Here is a 16247-nt window from a genome sequence, read left to right on the forward strand (position 1 = left end):
GATAATGAACTCCATAAAACTGTGATTTTAGGGCTACTTACGGGCTCACCCTTGTTGCCACCCTCTCCTTTGGAGCCAGCGGGACCGGGCTCACCCTAGGACACAAAACAAAACAGTGGTCAAATGACAAACATCTGCCAAAACTCTATCGCAGACAAATCTCTTGGAATATTTAGGGGTCAAGGTAAAAGGAAGCTCTTGTTCTCTAAGAATGTGCTCAGTTCATATTTAAATGGCCTACAGAGGAATGGTCATGGTTGCAAGGTACCAGTGACACTGTAGAACTTTGTCGCCTCATTTACCTTTAGGCAATGTTCTAAGAGAACAGGAGAGATGTGTCTGTGTGTGTGTGAGAAGGGAGTGTATGTGCAAATACATATACTTAAAGTAGAAAAACAAACTAAAAATGCTACGGAAGGAAAAAGTAGGAGTAATAAAACTACAAGAAGTCTAGCTAGAAATGATGACATGAAGTCTAGCTAGAGCTGATATTTCAGGATGATGAAGGCCACAGCTATGATCACTTACGACGAGTCCTCTGGCACCAGTAGCACCAGCAGCACCAGCAGGCCCAGGAATACCACGGGGTCCAGGGAGGCCAGGAGCCCCAGCAACACCGGGAAGGCCCTGGGAAGGAAAATGCAGTGTGATCCATTAGGAGGTAACGGGCTGCAGGGGCAGCACCCGTAAAATGCCTTTAAAACCACAGCAGCACGAAGTGCTAGCTGGATGTACTCACAGCAGCACCCTTTGCACCAGTAAGGCCATTTGCACCAGGGTTACCCTACGAGGAAAAGGAAAGGAGAAGGGTATTAATTAATGGGAATATTTCTGTTCTTCTCTGACCCCACCTTCATTTCTCTTCTTCTTTTTTTCTTTCTTCTGCTTCATAAAGGTTAATGACAATGGCTACTTACGGGAGGTCCAACGGGGCCAGAAAGGCCTGGAAGACCCACTTCACCACGGGGACCCGCAGGACCAGCAGGGCCAGGGTTACCAACAGGTCCAAGTTCACCCTAAAAGAAATGAAACTGAGAAATTAGCCAGCAAATAATGACACAACATATCTCTGAATTTAGGACAAGTTTTATGAAATGTCTTCAGAATTGCAATCATTTCCCTTATCTGGCTCATTAGGACAAGATTTGGATTTGATTTTCTATTTTCCTTGCAGGGTCTTGGCTGTTTTTGCTACCCTCACTCTTCCTCGCTGTCTGTGGTTGACTCTGGTTCTCAGCCAGTCCTGACTAGTTTGAGAACCTACCCCATAGTGGCCCCATGCAATCAGCTTCCATGTTGCCGTCTATTCTACGATCACAGTGCACTAGAGTGGAGAGATGATCTATTTCAAACACGGGAATGAGAAAACTGGTTATCCTATGTTCATTCGGAAGGGAGAGACGAATTAAGGTAATTGTTCTATAATTATCTACCTATCTGCAAACACAGTTTTGATCTTTCACATCACAGTAAAAAGTTTATCAAGGTAGTGACGATGGTCACCGGTGTTTTTACCTTGGGGCCAGGGGCGCCTGGGAAGCCTGGAGGGCCAGCAGACCCAATGGGACCCTGAAATCAAAGCAGAAGGCAGTAAGAAATTTCCTCCTAGTAAATTAAGAAAACAACAACAGACCATTGAGGTTGCTTAGACTGTCTTGATCTGAATTGGTACAGGCAAAGAAAAAACTGATAAATAGTGTGTTGTCATTGAGGTCTTAGCAAAGGCAAGACATTCACGGTGTCCAAGGTAGGGTAGGTTTTACTTTATAGATCAATCAAAAGCCCCGGGTACTTATAAATAGCCTGTACTACTTATAAATGGAGCCTGCAGAAGATCTCACAGGACATTTGGAGAAGTGTCTGAAATGGTACTATTTCATAAGAAATGAATGGGGAAGATCGCTCCCACTCCAAACTCTCCACCCCTTCCAAACTCCCCAGTGTCAAAACTTACAGCAGGACCCACAGGACCCACGCTTCCGTCACTGCCACGGGCACCCTATGAAGAAAGTAAAGATGGAGATCAAGTGGAAAGTTATATGGCAGTCACTACAAGTTCTCCAAAAGGGATAAAAAAGAGCAAACATAGAAGCACTTACAGCTGGGCCAGGGGCACCAACACGTCCTCTCTCACCAGGAAGCCCACGGGCTCCCTAGAAGCAGAAATATTTCAATGAAATCCAGAATGCTAATTTAAAAGAAGTCACAGGCATCATTTGCTTTGTCCAATTTTCCAACATGCACAAGAATCCACTAAAAATAAATAGGGTCTTGTTCTAATTCCAACTAAAAGGTAGTGGATTTCAATTAAGCATGCAGAAGGCTATTAGAAAAATATCAAAGAATACAATGCCCAGGGAAACGGTAATTAGCGAAAACATGAAGGAAGTTCCAGCTCACAAAGAGTGTACACATTTAGATTTACAATAGAGTAATCAATACTTACTGTTTGACCTGGAGTTCCATTTTCACCAGGGGAACCAGGTTCACCCTACATAGAGAAGAAGGATTGAATTTTTGTTCATTATATATCTCAATTATTTTTCCTGATTGTGCAATTTTTACCCTAGTATTTCAATTTGAATCATTCATATATTTTGCAACATTTCTTACACATATATTATTTCTCAATTATACCAGGTATACAAATTTAAAAATTTGCTAAAATATGAGTTTTTATTTAGATAATGCCAAATATCAAGGTACCAAGGAGATGTGGTTATTTGAGTGTACCCCTCCCCCAATTCCCCTTAGAGTCCGGATATCACCTAGACTAGCTTATTATATATTAAGAATGATGTTATAAAAAGAGATGGCAAAGGATAAATTTGTTTTTAATATAACTATATTTACCCTCTTTAAAGTTATTCTGAACACTCAATGTTATCACTTTCATAAAATATGCATGAAAAATTGAAGCTTCATAATATTTTTTAGAGCTGTCATATTTTTTACGGTCTATATTCTTATCCTGAGTAAAAAAAAAAAACAAAAAAAAAACCATGGTGATAGTGGTAGTAGGGGGAGGTGATTTAGTTCTATGGCACAAGAGAAATAACTTTCTTTCAAGATAATCTGATGTGGATATAGAAGAAACATAGTTTCAGAGACCTCAAAAGAAGCCTTCATTTCTAGGATTCTATGGGAAGTAGATTCTTCGGGAATAAGCACATCAGTGCACCTCAGTGAGGGGGATCAGAGTCTCTAACCTGTGTCCTTCTAACCATTAGATGTGTGACTCTGGGCAAGTCACTAGCTCTTGCTAAGCCTCAGTTTCCCACATCTGCAAAATGAGGGGGTCTCTAAATCTCCTTGCAGCACTAACATTTTATGATATTGTGATTAGTAGTCTGAGCTGTTATATTGAGCTCTTGGGAGAATGAGTTTGACCTTATCCATTTGTGTGGCAGCTGGAAAGTTAGAACAGATTCTCCATATTCATGTTCATTTCTGGTCCCGCTAGTATTCGTTACTCATTAATTTGTAATTACGTTGGTATTCACTTTAATATCACATTATCTCCTTAATAGGAAAGAGAACATTTTATAGTTGAAAATGCTGTCAGAGAAGAGCCAGCCAAGAGATAACACACTTCTGAGACTTTAATTACCTAATTAAAAATTTTTTGAGTGTGCATGGATAAATCACAGGAAAGGGGTTGAAAAGTGTATAGTGACATGAATGTACCTATCTAATTAGTGCATAGCAAAGAAGAATTTACAGTTTAAAATAATACACAGTGTCCTAATATCTGATTATGTTTACTTACTTTATTTTGGCTACAGAAATACAATGAAATTACAGAATGAAGAAAGGAAATGGAGGAAGGAATTATGAACATTATTTTTATCTCAATTATTTAACAGACATTGGGTTAAATAAATATTAATAATAGACCTTTTGTCACAGAATCTCACAGTCCCTACTACTAAGAAATTCAAAGTACAGAAGGGGAAATAAGATACTTTTTAGAATATGGGTAATAATACTTCAGTGAAAAATACAGATTTTGGCGGTCATGGACAATTTCAAATAAATTGTTTAAAGACAATGCTTCTGATTTAATATTTACCTTTACACCTGGAGCACCAGGCTGTCCCTTCAATCCATCTGGACCATTGTGTCCCTGAAAGGCAAATGCTTATTTTATTATTATTATTATTAAAATGCTGTTCCAGGTGGGAGGGGGGAGGGGGGCGGGTATATACATACATAGTGAGTGAGATGTGCACCATCTGGGGGATGGTCATGATGGAGACTCAGACTTTTGGGGGGAGGGGGGGAAATGGGCATTTATTGAAACCTTAAAATCTGTACCCCCATAATATACCAAAATAAAATAAAAAAAAATAAAATAAAAAAAAAATGCTGTTCCATTATAGTGCTTGGTCATATAAAACTTTTCTATGTAATTAACATCTTTTGGGTGAATCTGTGATGGCTTCAGGAGAATGGAGTCCAGTGTCCCAGCTCCTGGCAAACTCACTCTATTGCCTTGGGTAAGTCTCTTACCCTTCCTGCACTTGGGAGGGGAAGGATGCAGGACTAGGTGTTCTATGGCATTCTTTCCATTCTTAGTAATACTATCACTTTCAGATGGTTGTAAAGACTCATTAAGTAACACAGGTTCTAAACAATTTTCTCTGTAGTGATCCTGTTTCTTGGTAACTATCTATGAACAGACTGAAAAAACTATACCCTATTTTACTTTTAATCAATCTTAACCCTTTCACTTTCTCTCCCCGTTAGTAAATTTCTGCTAATTTAGAAGCAAATATGTGTTACCTAGGGGTTTAAATACATTTGAGTTTTTTCCAAAAAAATGTCAGCATTTTCTCTTATCTAAAAAATGTGCTCACCCTTAATCCCTTGAAGCCAGGAAGTCCAGGAGTTCCAGGGAAACCACGAGCACCCTGAGAAGGAAATAGAGAAGAAGGTGGAAAATGTTTTGTAATAAGTAAAAAGGCAATGATTGCTTCCCTCCAAAGTACTTCTCCTCAAAGTTCAAGCTTGGAATCAAAGACTAATATATTTCAAGCACAGAGCCACAAATTAACTTGCTCTAATGTGAGTAACTAAGACAACGGTATTTGTAGAAAACAGAATTTAGTTGCTTATAGTATGCTTGTCATCATTAATATTCCATTATTGGGATTAATAAAAAATATATGCACGGTTTAGTAGGCTCTTTTATTTGTCAGATGCTCTGATTTGAGTTATAAGTTTGAGTGTTGTCATTTAGACTGAAGCTAGTTTCAGCAGCTACCTGATATCTTAGCGGCCTCTGATGTTTGGACTATATACTGTTGTAAAAAGCCCCACCTGTGGTCCAACAACTCCTCTCTCACCAGATCGTCCAGGTTTGCCAGGGTGACCCTAAAACATGAAAGCATCATAGAGTTATCTTTTGGGTAACCATCAAATGGAAGTGGGGGCATCTTGGTTTTTACAATAGAGGAGAAAAGCATTACATAACAATTTTGGATCCAAGTACATATTTAATTAACAATCATATTTCCCTAAATGCAAGCAAGCTTATTAATATTTCATTAAAATAATATTTCCCATATGGGAAGAGTTATGTCAGGCATATTCAGAATACTTAATTCGGAGCTAGAAATGCTCATTGAGGCAGGAGTATTTAAAAGGTGTTTTGGAAGTACTTAGGGGTCAACACTTACATCCTCACCAGCCTTGCCAGGAGGGCCAGCTGGACCACGAGAACCTGCAGGACCCTAAGAAAGTGAAAGACACATGTTTCATTAAGGCTATATTAATAAACTTCCTGGAAAAAAAATTTATCACAAAGGGGGAAAAATGTACTCACAGTTTGTCCAGGTTCACCAGGCTCACCAGCAGGTCCTTGGAAACCTTGAGGGCCCTAAAAGAAAAAAAATATATCATAGTCCAAGCCTTTAGTTTTGAATTCTCTGTCTTTTTCCATAAGAAAGATTACAAGCTTTTGGTACTTACAGGGGCTCCAGCTGCACCAGGAGGGCCTCTAGGTCCCATTAATCCCTGTAAAGAGGACAGGTAGAGTTAGCACTGATAAGTTGTCATGGCCTTGGCTAAGGTTAGATAGGACTAGATACGAAATGCCATTGACACTTTTTGATAGACAGATGAACAAAGTTGTCCTGATTTTATTTCATAGTTGCTGTCCCTCCCAGGGAAGCACTTAAGGACATAAGTTTCCTCCACTATTTCGCTCTCTTTGCTTTTCCTTTTCTCTCAAGCCAGATCAACAGAACTCAATGAGAATTGGATGGAGCTGTCATAGGTTCCTTAAAGTTGTGAGAAATTGGTCATATTGAGACAGTTCTGGTGCAATAAAGTGCACTGGTCTTTGCACAAGTGCAGAATATACAATTGCCTTCTACGCAACTGACAAAGCATTTCCATTTGGATTCTCCTGATCATATGTCATCTTCCCATGTCATACTTAGCTAAGCAATTGATATTTTTATTGTCACAAAGGGTATAAATTGAAAAGAATCAAAAGTCCTTCTTAATGATTAGAGGTAGGTTTGTTATAACCTTATAGCTCCTCTAAGGGCTGTTGGTGACTGATGAAAATGTCAAACAAAAGTGGATGTAATGAGGGGTGAAGGAAAAATAAAATATTACTGCAATGGCCTACTGGAAGAGTCTATTATGTGATATTATTATTGAAACTATGGCTCAAATGACAGCAGACTGTTTTTCCCTTTGTTCTTTCCATAGCACTAAAGTACAGTAAAACAGACTATAACTGGTCTGCAAGCTAAATATACATTTTTGATTCCCTTTTGCAGTAATGAATAGTGTGTAAGCACATCTGTAGGGTCCATTCCTCATAATGCTTACATACAAGTCTTGAGTGATTTGTTCATGACACTTCGACCATGGGGACTCTGCAGTGAAGCCTACCCCACTGCAGTGATGCCTAGCGTGAAATAACATGGATTTTATTTAAAACGCACCTAATTTTAATTATAAGAATTATTCATTTAGTTTTCGAAACTGCTTCAACATTAAAAGAAACTGTCACTTTTCAATCAAAATAATTTTCTTAGGCATCATTAAAAATGATTTTCTTTGGCACCATGAATTTTTAATTATATTTATTTTTCCGTGTATTTGCAACAATTTCATTTACATAAAGTGCAGTTTATTTTGTGGCGGCTGTGAAACAGACTATGATTATTCATTCATTCAGAGAAGAACCCTGTGGGACTTTATAGTTATTGATTTTCCAAAATGGAAAATAATTTTAATATTTTATTGCTGTCTATCTTCCCTGTTTGTGAAACACACATTGCTGATTACGTATGTCTGTGCATGTGTGTAGAGGTGAAAGCTTAAATTCTATTTCACTGATATTTAAAAGTAAGATATTCTGCTTTATGTCCCCTAAAGAGATGTTCCAAAGACAAGGGAATCTGAAATCCATATTAGTTTTCCCAGCTTATGTGGGCTTTTTTTTTAAAAAAATGATATTTACTAGCACTTAACTTTCCCCCACTTTGCTGCTTCTTGAGATATAGGTACTGCTTTAAAACTGATTAATGTCCAGCATTAGCTAAAACGGCTAATTTCAAATATCCAATATAAACAAAGCCAAGAGAAACTCTTTACCTTTTCATTTCAGATATGAGCATTTTAAATTACCAGGAAAAATCAGGGAATCGGAAATCATCGATTAAAGGTATATGACTTCTCAAGTGAGAGTTTTAATTTACAGAAAATATTATCTTGCCCTTAGAGTGTATTAGCTTACTGTGCACCATTAGCTCCAACAGAACATCTTCTTTTGAAGATTGAGCACTGAATGCACTGCCCAGGTAAAATTTATATTTTAAAGACTATGGTAACTTTCTGTAGATAAATACCTTGGTCTGGAAACAATTAATTAGAATCATTAAGTTTTGTGTACATGTGTATTAAATTCTTTAGTGCTTAATAATGCTTTTACTTCTGGCAAATTTTCCTCTATTTCCTATATACTAGAATACATTTTGAATGCTCATATTGGTTTTTTTCCCCCTAAAATGTCTCACTAATGCTTGTTAGAAGCTTAATTTGTTAGATAGGTCATCATAATTATAACCATAGGAAACTTTTCTAAATGTTACTCAAATGACAGAATATGTTGCTGAATATTTGTACTGAGTGACGTAAATGCTAAATTTTACTCATCTTCTCTTCTATGTTGATTTATAATCAATAGACTAAAAAAAACAGATTTTTATCCAAATGGCAAAAAAGAAACATTTCCTGTATTTTTCACTCCCTGAGAAAGGGTCAGAATCTGTCAAATTCACTGTTGTCTCCCCAATGCATAATAGAGATTGGGGCCCATTGAAGGTTCCTGATTAATATTTGTTGACTAAATGAATGTTTTATTCAAGGACTAGATGCAATGAACCATGATATCCCTGACTATCAGACATCTTGCCTGGTGGTTAGTTACAGTCCTGTCATTAACCATCTGCATGATCTTGGGAAAAGGGTATAAACTCCCAGTTTTAAAATGATCATGCTGGACTAGAACTTGTTGACCCTTTCCAACAAGTTTGGGGAACTTAATAAATATTTCTATGTTTCTCAGTATTGCTTAAAATTCTAAGCAATGTTAAAAGAATGTAAAAAAAATTAATGAGGATGATTACTTTTTTGAAATAAATTGATTCACCTAGGATAGCTACTATGTCCAAAGATTATTTCTGGGAGATAAACATCTGGCCTATCCTAATGAGGAATATTTGAACCCTTAACTTAGGCTTAGGTTTTGATAAACTTGAATACAAAAAGAGTCACTGTTTTCATTTGATCCAAGTATTGAATGTTAACGTAGGTAGCTAAATAAGTGGCATTGTAAAACTTAACATAGAATAAATTCTCTCTTTAGTAAATTTTTGGCTAACATAAAGAGATAAACATACCATTGGTCCGGGGCCAAGTCCAACTCCTTTTGAATCATACTGAGCAGCAAAGTTCTGCAAGGGTAAAAAGAATATATACATATATATACAAATATATGTACATTATATATATATATATATATATATATATATATATATATAAATATAAATAATTACTAGCCAGGTAGTTCATTTTCTTATTCTATTTGTAAAAATTTTTCTGTTGTTATTTCAAAGAGAACAAGGTTTGTGATATAACTATTGGTTGAGAATTCTATATTGAGCTCAATTCCTAAAAAGTCAGAAGAAATATAAGTTTAAAATTTAGCCCACACCTCCTTTGAAGTGGAGAAGCTCCCTACCTTGCCTTTTAAGCCCTTCTTCTGCCCTGTAAACTCTGCACCTCCACTTGCACCCCCTACGTCTACCCTGAGGAAGGGAAGCTTTCTAAACTTTTAATGTCACTGAGAGCTCCTGATAAATTAAGTAGAGATCAAGAGGACAACTTTGCATTTCCACCTGTTGCCCTTTCGCACAAGACCTACACAAAATGACTGAGACCTTTTTCTTGCTGAAGTTTCAGAAAGGATATATAGAGTTTTCAAGTTTAGAGGAAAATTAAATTAAAATGCCCCTTGGAAGATTAAACTTTTAAAAAAATAGTTCACAGTAATAACTTTACTGTTAAAGATCTCTCTTATAGTGGTAGCTCTATTAAAAAAAGGTGCTTTTTAATGCACTCAGTAGATAAGCAATCATAATAAGATCTTTGGGGGAGAAAGGTCTTATTTCAACAGCATACAGTTGGGTATTAGAATCAGGCTTCTGATTCATAGTGCTAACCAATTAAGCAAATATGTTTTCCTTCCTGCAGTGAGGCCATTTGGCACTCATACCATTGTTAAAGACATAAAGCTAAAAGAAGATATTAATGAAAAAGGGAAATGTACTTTTCTCAAATTAGTTTCAAGCAAATTAAACCTAAGACTGCTTTGAATGTTGGTTCAGCAGACTTCAAGCCAAGGAGAATAAAAAGAGTAGAATGTTTGTGAAATTGCTTAAGATCAGGGATTTCACTTATGTAATTCAATCTAATCAAACTCTTTAATAATGCAACACCTCTTATTTGTGCCTTACTGATAAAAGATATTAAATCCCCAAATTAAATAATGGTAGTGATGGCCTCAGCTAACTTCGGCGCTCACAAAGACTAGTCCCATAATTGACAACGGCTCACAAAGACAACCAGCAAAACAGAAAGTTGAATGAAGAAACCAAAGAAATGAAATAAAATATACTAATTTCCAAACAGTAGACTTCTTTCTCCCTTAACTGCTAAAAATGAATTTCACCATGAGCCTTATTTCAACAGAAGTATAAGAAACTAAAGTTAGCTAAAAGTTAGCAATACTTAAAACCCTTACCCCACCAAGACCAGGGGGGCCAGGAGGACCAGGTGGACCCGGAGGGCCTGGGAGACCATCTTCACCATCTCTGCCTGGGGGGCCTGGTGGACCCTGTTTTGCGAAAAGCAAATGAGATCAGGCTTAGATAGGCCCTATAGAAACTCTTGTGTGAAAACCTCAGAATACATGTGGTAAGATCAGTTCTTCAGACCTCTTCAATGTGCAAGTAGGGTGGATATCTAATTTACCATATTTTTCATTGCTTGAAATTCACTTATGACATGAGTCTATTTTAGAAGGAGGTTTAGTAACTGACTTACCAAGACAACACAGGGTAGTTTTCCTAGAGGAATATCTCCACCATTGAATGAATAAACGAATAAATAATTTCTATGTCAGAGAGCTCCAGTATTCAAATAAATACAGAAATTACAGCTAACATTTATAATTCTGTGAATTTCATATATCTAACAGTGTCTAATGATGTACTATGCATTTCGATTGTTGATTTCTGACTGTGATAAACTTATTCAATAATTTTGGTATGTCATGTGTGAATAGATTAACTGATATGATATTTAATAAGATCATTTTATCACAGGATAGAAAATTCTGCAGATTTTCTACCACTAACACCATTTATGTTGTTAAAATAATTAACTGATATAATTCTCTCTCTAATGAATCATTTGAATGGAGTACATGTAAGTCTGTACTTTGTAACAGATATAAGATTTATATATTGGCAAAAGTGTTATATAATGCCAAACCATATAATTACAAATGTTAAATAAGCATAGTAGGGTGGTCTAAGGATGCTAAAATAAAATGTAAGTCTGACTTGTACATGAATGAATTTGGACAGAGAAACATGTTACTGACTACTGTTTCACTATTATTCCCAGGATATGTAAAGGATCTTACTTCAAAAGCAAACAAAATATGTTAAAAAGAGGACTATGGTGATAGGTAGATAGAGTTCTATTATGTATGTGTTAGACAGGTCAATTAAAAACAAAGAAAGGTATATCATGCAAAGAATATGGCTGTCTGTAATAGTTTTTTCTTTTTTAAAGGATAATCTTGATCTAAAAAGAATATTGATTATATATAATAATGCTCATTCTCCTATTCTGTGGGGCATTATCTCTCTAAAAGGTGGTACAATTATCTGAATAGATAATATTCTTATAAATTGTCAGTCTCCTGTAGTATCTAATACATAGTGATTCAAATATGGACCAAAGCCCTTTAATAGTTCAAAAATTACACACCCTTTCTCCACGTGGTCCTCTATCTCCGGTTGGGCCCTACAAGGAAGACACAAACAGCATAATAATAGATGTCTAAGTAATTTCCAATGATCATGCAAACCATTCTTCATGATAATTAGTTGGTAAGACTGATCTAATCACAATGTTATTAGATGGTAGCTAAAAAATTGACACAATCCAATAGACAAAAGTATATTGTTTTATTATAATTATATGTGATCTTTTTCAACTGGGGAACTGGAATCTGCTATAGTCTCCAGCCATTAGGCCAATATTATTCATAGTATTTTTAGTAAGATGATTACTGCAGATGAAATGACTACTTTGTTACATCTTTAACGGTACATTCATATAGTCAAAGCCCTTTAACTTTCATTTACTACCTATAATTAACATAAAATGAATTCCCTCTCCAGAATAAACATGTCTTTTTTCTTTAGCATGTAAATCACAAGTTTGTATAACATAAATATAATCAGAGATGATTCTGGAAGATAATAAAACTTTATTATCTTAAGCATCAAAACTACTTTATTTTATGCTTTAGCTAATGCATATTAATGTGTGCAAAATCTTGACAAAGTATTTTCCTACTATAGTCTACTATCAATTTTGTTAAATTATAAATTATCCCTGATAATTTCAGATACTTATGGAGAAGTATTGGACTCTTACCTTTCTTGCAGTTTCCTAGAAAAGAATAAGAAAAAGATTATTATTAGGAGAATTATACACATATTTTTAAAAACCACTCCCATTTTAGTATAGTATACAAATATACCTACAGAGTACATTATATTATGTATTTACTATTACCTTAATGTAATATTTCAAAACACAATTTTAAATTTTACCAAGAAGTTAAATAAAATATGTTAGGTACAGAACCAAAGATATATACTTATCTGTAATTATGCCTCAAATTCAATGGACAAACTATGAATTTGTTCATAATAAATATTTTTGAAGATGACTCCAAGAGAGTGAAAAGATTCTCTAGCTTAGTGAAGTCTTCTGCTTCATAGTAGCTGATGCTAAAACTCAAACTTCCACTCAATTATTTACACTGTATTCTTTATGGGTATTTTATAAAGCTAGTCTTATTCAGTAGCTCCACCCATTTTGGAAAATGGGGTGGGCACTTTCTAAGGCAGCCAGAAAGATTTTGACTACCATAACTTCATGATTTTCTTGGGAATCCAGGTTGGCCAATACCAGGGTAGCTTGTCTCCTTACCTACCCAGAGAAGACATTATTGTGATCAAGGAAATCAAAGCATTAAAAAAAAAATCTAAAAATAATTTTACTTACCGCTTGTAAAGCTGTAGAAGAAAAGGGAGAGTAGGAAATAATTATTAGTATCTTTTCATTGATCAATAGCAGTAATTAACAAATAGATACACAAGTTTTAAAATTGAGTTACCTAATTAAAGGGCCAATTATATTTTTTATTAAGAATATTCTAACAATACGAAATTATGCAGGTCAAAAGAATGGCAGGGATCAGCAGGGTGATTTGTTTGCAACATTAATATGTAAATATATTTTGAATTAAATTGTTAATTATTTACTATTTTATAAATGCTGTGAAATATTAATGTGTCTGAAGGATATTTCTAATGTTTAGCAATTAAGCTGGTGAATTGCACAAATGAATCACTGAATTTAAGACAAGACCAGTAGATTGATGAGGTAATAATTTATAGCTTGATTCATTTTTAATATTTAAATATCTAAAAAAGGGAAAATTTAGGAAAGTATGTTACCTAAAGCAGATTTTGTTTTTATAAAACATCGAAGTTACTTAGTACTTCACTAAATTTACACTATTCTTAATATCCTTTTTCAAAAGGTCTAATTTTTACATTACTAATTATGTAAATGGATTAATTCAGATATTTGAATTTTTGCTTTAAATTAGTTCACTTAAATTAGATAAGGTCACTTTACTAATATATATCATTTTTGTCCATGAGAAAGGATTGCTTTGTATAAATGGAAAAACTGTGGATTAAAGATCTTAAGAAATAATGCAAAAAATAAACTAATTTAATATCGCCCCCCCTTTGCTGTAATTGCTACAAATCCTTAAAAACTGAATTCCTCTCCTACAATATAAAAATTACAAGTTAATACAGGATACAAATGTGACCAAGCTTGCAATAGGATGAATCACTCCTAAAATTTGCTTTAATTAGGTGGCCAAGAAGTGTGTTATTTGGAGTGAGAACATCTGTTGCAAGAGTCACAATTCAGGAGGGTGGACCACATCCAGCACTGACATTTAAGGGCAATTACTGTTAAATTAGAAGAATGATATGTTTACTTCATTGTGTCCATCAGCAGGAAGAATAATTATGCCTGACTTGATTAACAGAAGTCCTTAAGATTTTGGAAATTTGCCTTTTAATTACTCAGAAGTGAGACATTTTGAAGAACGTGTGTTTCTAATGTTTGTTCCAGATCGTGGTTGGCTATTGAGCAGAAGGTGAGTTGCTTTTGTGCCTTCACACTTGCCTACGTCTGTTTTCATTTTTTCTCTAGCAGCCAACCTTTTCCTCCCACTGTCAGATCTCATAAAAAATGAACTTGGTAATGTGAATTTATTCAGTGCAATTACTCCATAGTCGGTAGTATTCACAGTGTATATACTAAAAGTGAAAGAAGGGAAAAACCACACACATAACACACATACACACATGTACAAATGCATCAGTAAGTATGCAATGGTAGGAAACATGGTGGTATGTGGGTGGAGCAACTTTTTGGGGTGTTGGGTGTGGCCAGACACCCTTCACCCCCCATCAAGTCAATTTCTTTGTCTAGCAGTTTGGCAGCCATTTCCAAGATGAAAATGGACTGGTTTTCTTCATTATATCTTCACATGAAACTGTTCAGGTAAAGCTGAAAAGTGGCCTTGGAGTATATCATTAGTCCATCCCATATTTTTTAAAAGGCCCAGTTTGAATTGCCCAAGGTCACATGGTAAAAAGGTGGCAAAGCCACAGGAAGAACCTGGGTCTCTTGAGCCTCAGGTCAATGTTGATATAGCCCAACTTTGTGTTCATAATGTCTGTTTGTCATAGGGGGCATGTCGAAGGGGTAATTCTAAGGCTGAACAAAAGGTAGAGCAGATTTTAGTTAAATGATGTTACCATTTTCATTACCAGATAGTGAATTGAGAAGCATATTTTACTTTTTAGAATGTGTCTATTCCAAGTAGCATCCATTTTCCTTCTGAGGATACACTGACTAGCTGGTAGGAATGGCTCCAACCAGAAATGTAGATAGATCACTACTCTATAAACCTGAGATCACTACTCTGTATAAACTTGACTCTACCTGAATGTAGAGTCTCTCTAATTGGGATTCCATTAGCTGAAGGTCTGGTCCCCTGTGCTTTCATTTTCCTACCTCCAGAGGGCGCCTTATCATCATCATCATCATCATCATCATCATCATCATCATCATCATCATCATCCAGACAAGCCTTACAACGCCCATAAGATAAAAGCTCTTAGGGGGTGAGTTTTACATTACTAAATTAAAGGGCTTTCTAAAACAGGCCTCAAGTTTTACAAGGTGGGTATTGGGGCAGTTATGGGGCCTGTTAGGCAGAGGCCCTTGACTTCCCTCAGGACATTAGCTGCTAATATCCCATCCTTTCCATTCCCTTTGAGCTTCACTAAGGACTTTCCACTCCCTTTGAGCTTCACTAAGCTGAGGACCCAGGTCCTCCGCTGTCTCACTCCGAAATAAGAGGAAAAAGTTTCCTAACTTTTGACGAGACTCGAACTTTTTTTGTTTTCATTTTTAAGGTAATTTCCGTGTTTCTTATCGATTCTGGCATTTCTCCACTTGCCAGAGAGCCTTCCCTCCAAGCTGTATACCTGGAATTCAGGCTTAGGTTTTCCTTTCTCAGACCAGGGCGCCCACCCCTCTCACCTCTCTCTTCCCGGTGTGCCCCAAACAAGCCGAAAACACTTACACTGGCATGTTGCTAGGCACGAAGTTACTGCAAGCAGCAACAAGGTCCGCGTATCCACAAAGCTGAGCATGTCTACCACTTAGACATGCAGACTCCTTGTGTCGCAGAGCCCCTGGGTCACCGGCGGAGGTATCACCTGGCGGGCGCAGGCATGCAGTCGTGGCCAGTACCTCCAACTTAGCCGAAACCTCCCGCTGCCGTGGTGCTAAAATAATAAAGCCCGGATCTGCCCTATTTATACGGCAAAAGTTTCCCTGGCCGGAGGGTGCCTCCAAAAGCGCCTCCACCAATGGGAGGGCTGGGGCTGGGGGCCCGGGCGGCCACCGCTGGGAGGAGACTGCGGGGGCGCAGAGGAGGGAGCGGACGGGGGAGGGACGTGGCCACGGGGCTGGCTTCTTAAATTGGTTCCATTCTTTTTGAGGACGTGGACACTTTTTGAGGCTTTCAAGGGGAAACTCTGACTCGCTGTCTGCATACCTCCGCCCTCCCCCGCCCTTTCCAAGTTTGGAAACACTTTTGGACACGTCGGAGCGCTCCGCAGACACCGACGTGGGCAAAGTTTGGCGGATCTCAGGGCAGCCTGGCAGCTGTAGAGGGACCGGGAGCCCGGTGATCAAAGCAGGAGCTGTCCAGTCCTGCCTCACCTGGTGTCCTGCAGGCCACCTGCAGGGTGGAG

General features: G+C 36.9%; 1 protein-coding gene across 1 annotated transcript in view; it reads right to left on the reverse strand.

Annotated features, from left to right (window-relative positions):
• The window catches only part of COL1A2 (collagen type I alpha 2 chain), a 36381-nt gene extending 20605 nt beyond the window's left edge, over positions 1–15776 (reverse strand). Inside the window, exons 1-20 of the mRNA XM_012757123.2 lie at positions 15572–15776; positions 12895–12905; positions 12259–12273; positions 11584–11619; positions 10328–10420; positions 8925–8978; positions 5974–6018; positions 5828–5881; positions 5682–5735; positions 5323–5376; positions 4860–4913; positions 4073–4126; positions 2447–2491; positions 2100–2153; positions 1955–1999; positions 1516–1569; positions 918–1016; positions 740–784; positions 529–627; positions 42–95 (exon numbers count right to left, since the gene is read on the reverse strand). Coding sequence (XP_012612577.1) covers positions 42–95; positions 529–627; positions 740–784; positions 918–1016; positions 1516–1569; positions 1955–1999; positions 2100–2153; positions 2447–2491; positions 4073–4126; positions 4860–4913; positions 5323–5376; positions 5682–5735; positions 5828–5881; positions 5974–6018; positions 8925–8978; positions 10328–10420; positions 11584–11619; positions 12259–12273; positions 12895–12905; positions 15572–15641 — 1089 coding nt within the window. The 5' untranslated portion in view covers positions 15642–15776. The remainder of the gene's footprint in view (positions 1–41; positions 96–528; positions 628–739; positions 785–917; positions 1017–1515; positions 1570–1954; positions 2000–2099; positions 2154–2446; positions 2492–4072; positions 4127–4859; positions 4914–5322; positions 5377–5681; positions 5736–5827; positions 5882–5973; positions 6019–8924; positions 8979–10327; positions 10421–11583; positions 11620–12258; positions 12274–12894; positions 12906–15571) is intronic.
• Between the last annotated feature and the right edge of the window lie 471 nt (positions 15777–16247).

The sequence above is a fragment of the Microcebus murinus genome, chromosome 9, assembly GCF_040939455.1.
Source record: "Microcebus murinus isolate Inina chromosome 9, M.murinus_Inina_mat1.0, whole genome shotgun sequence".
Taxonomy (NCBI): Eukaryota; Metazoa; Chordata; class Mammalia; order Primates; family Cheirogaleidae; genus Microcebus; species Microcebus murinus.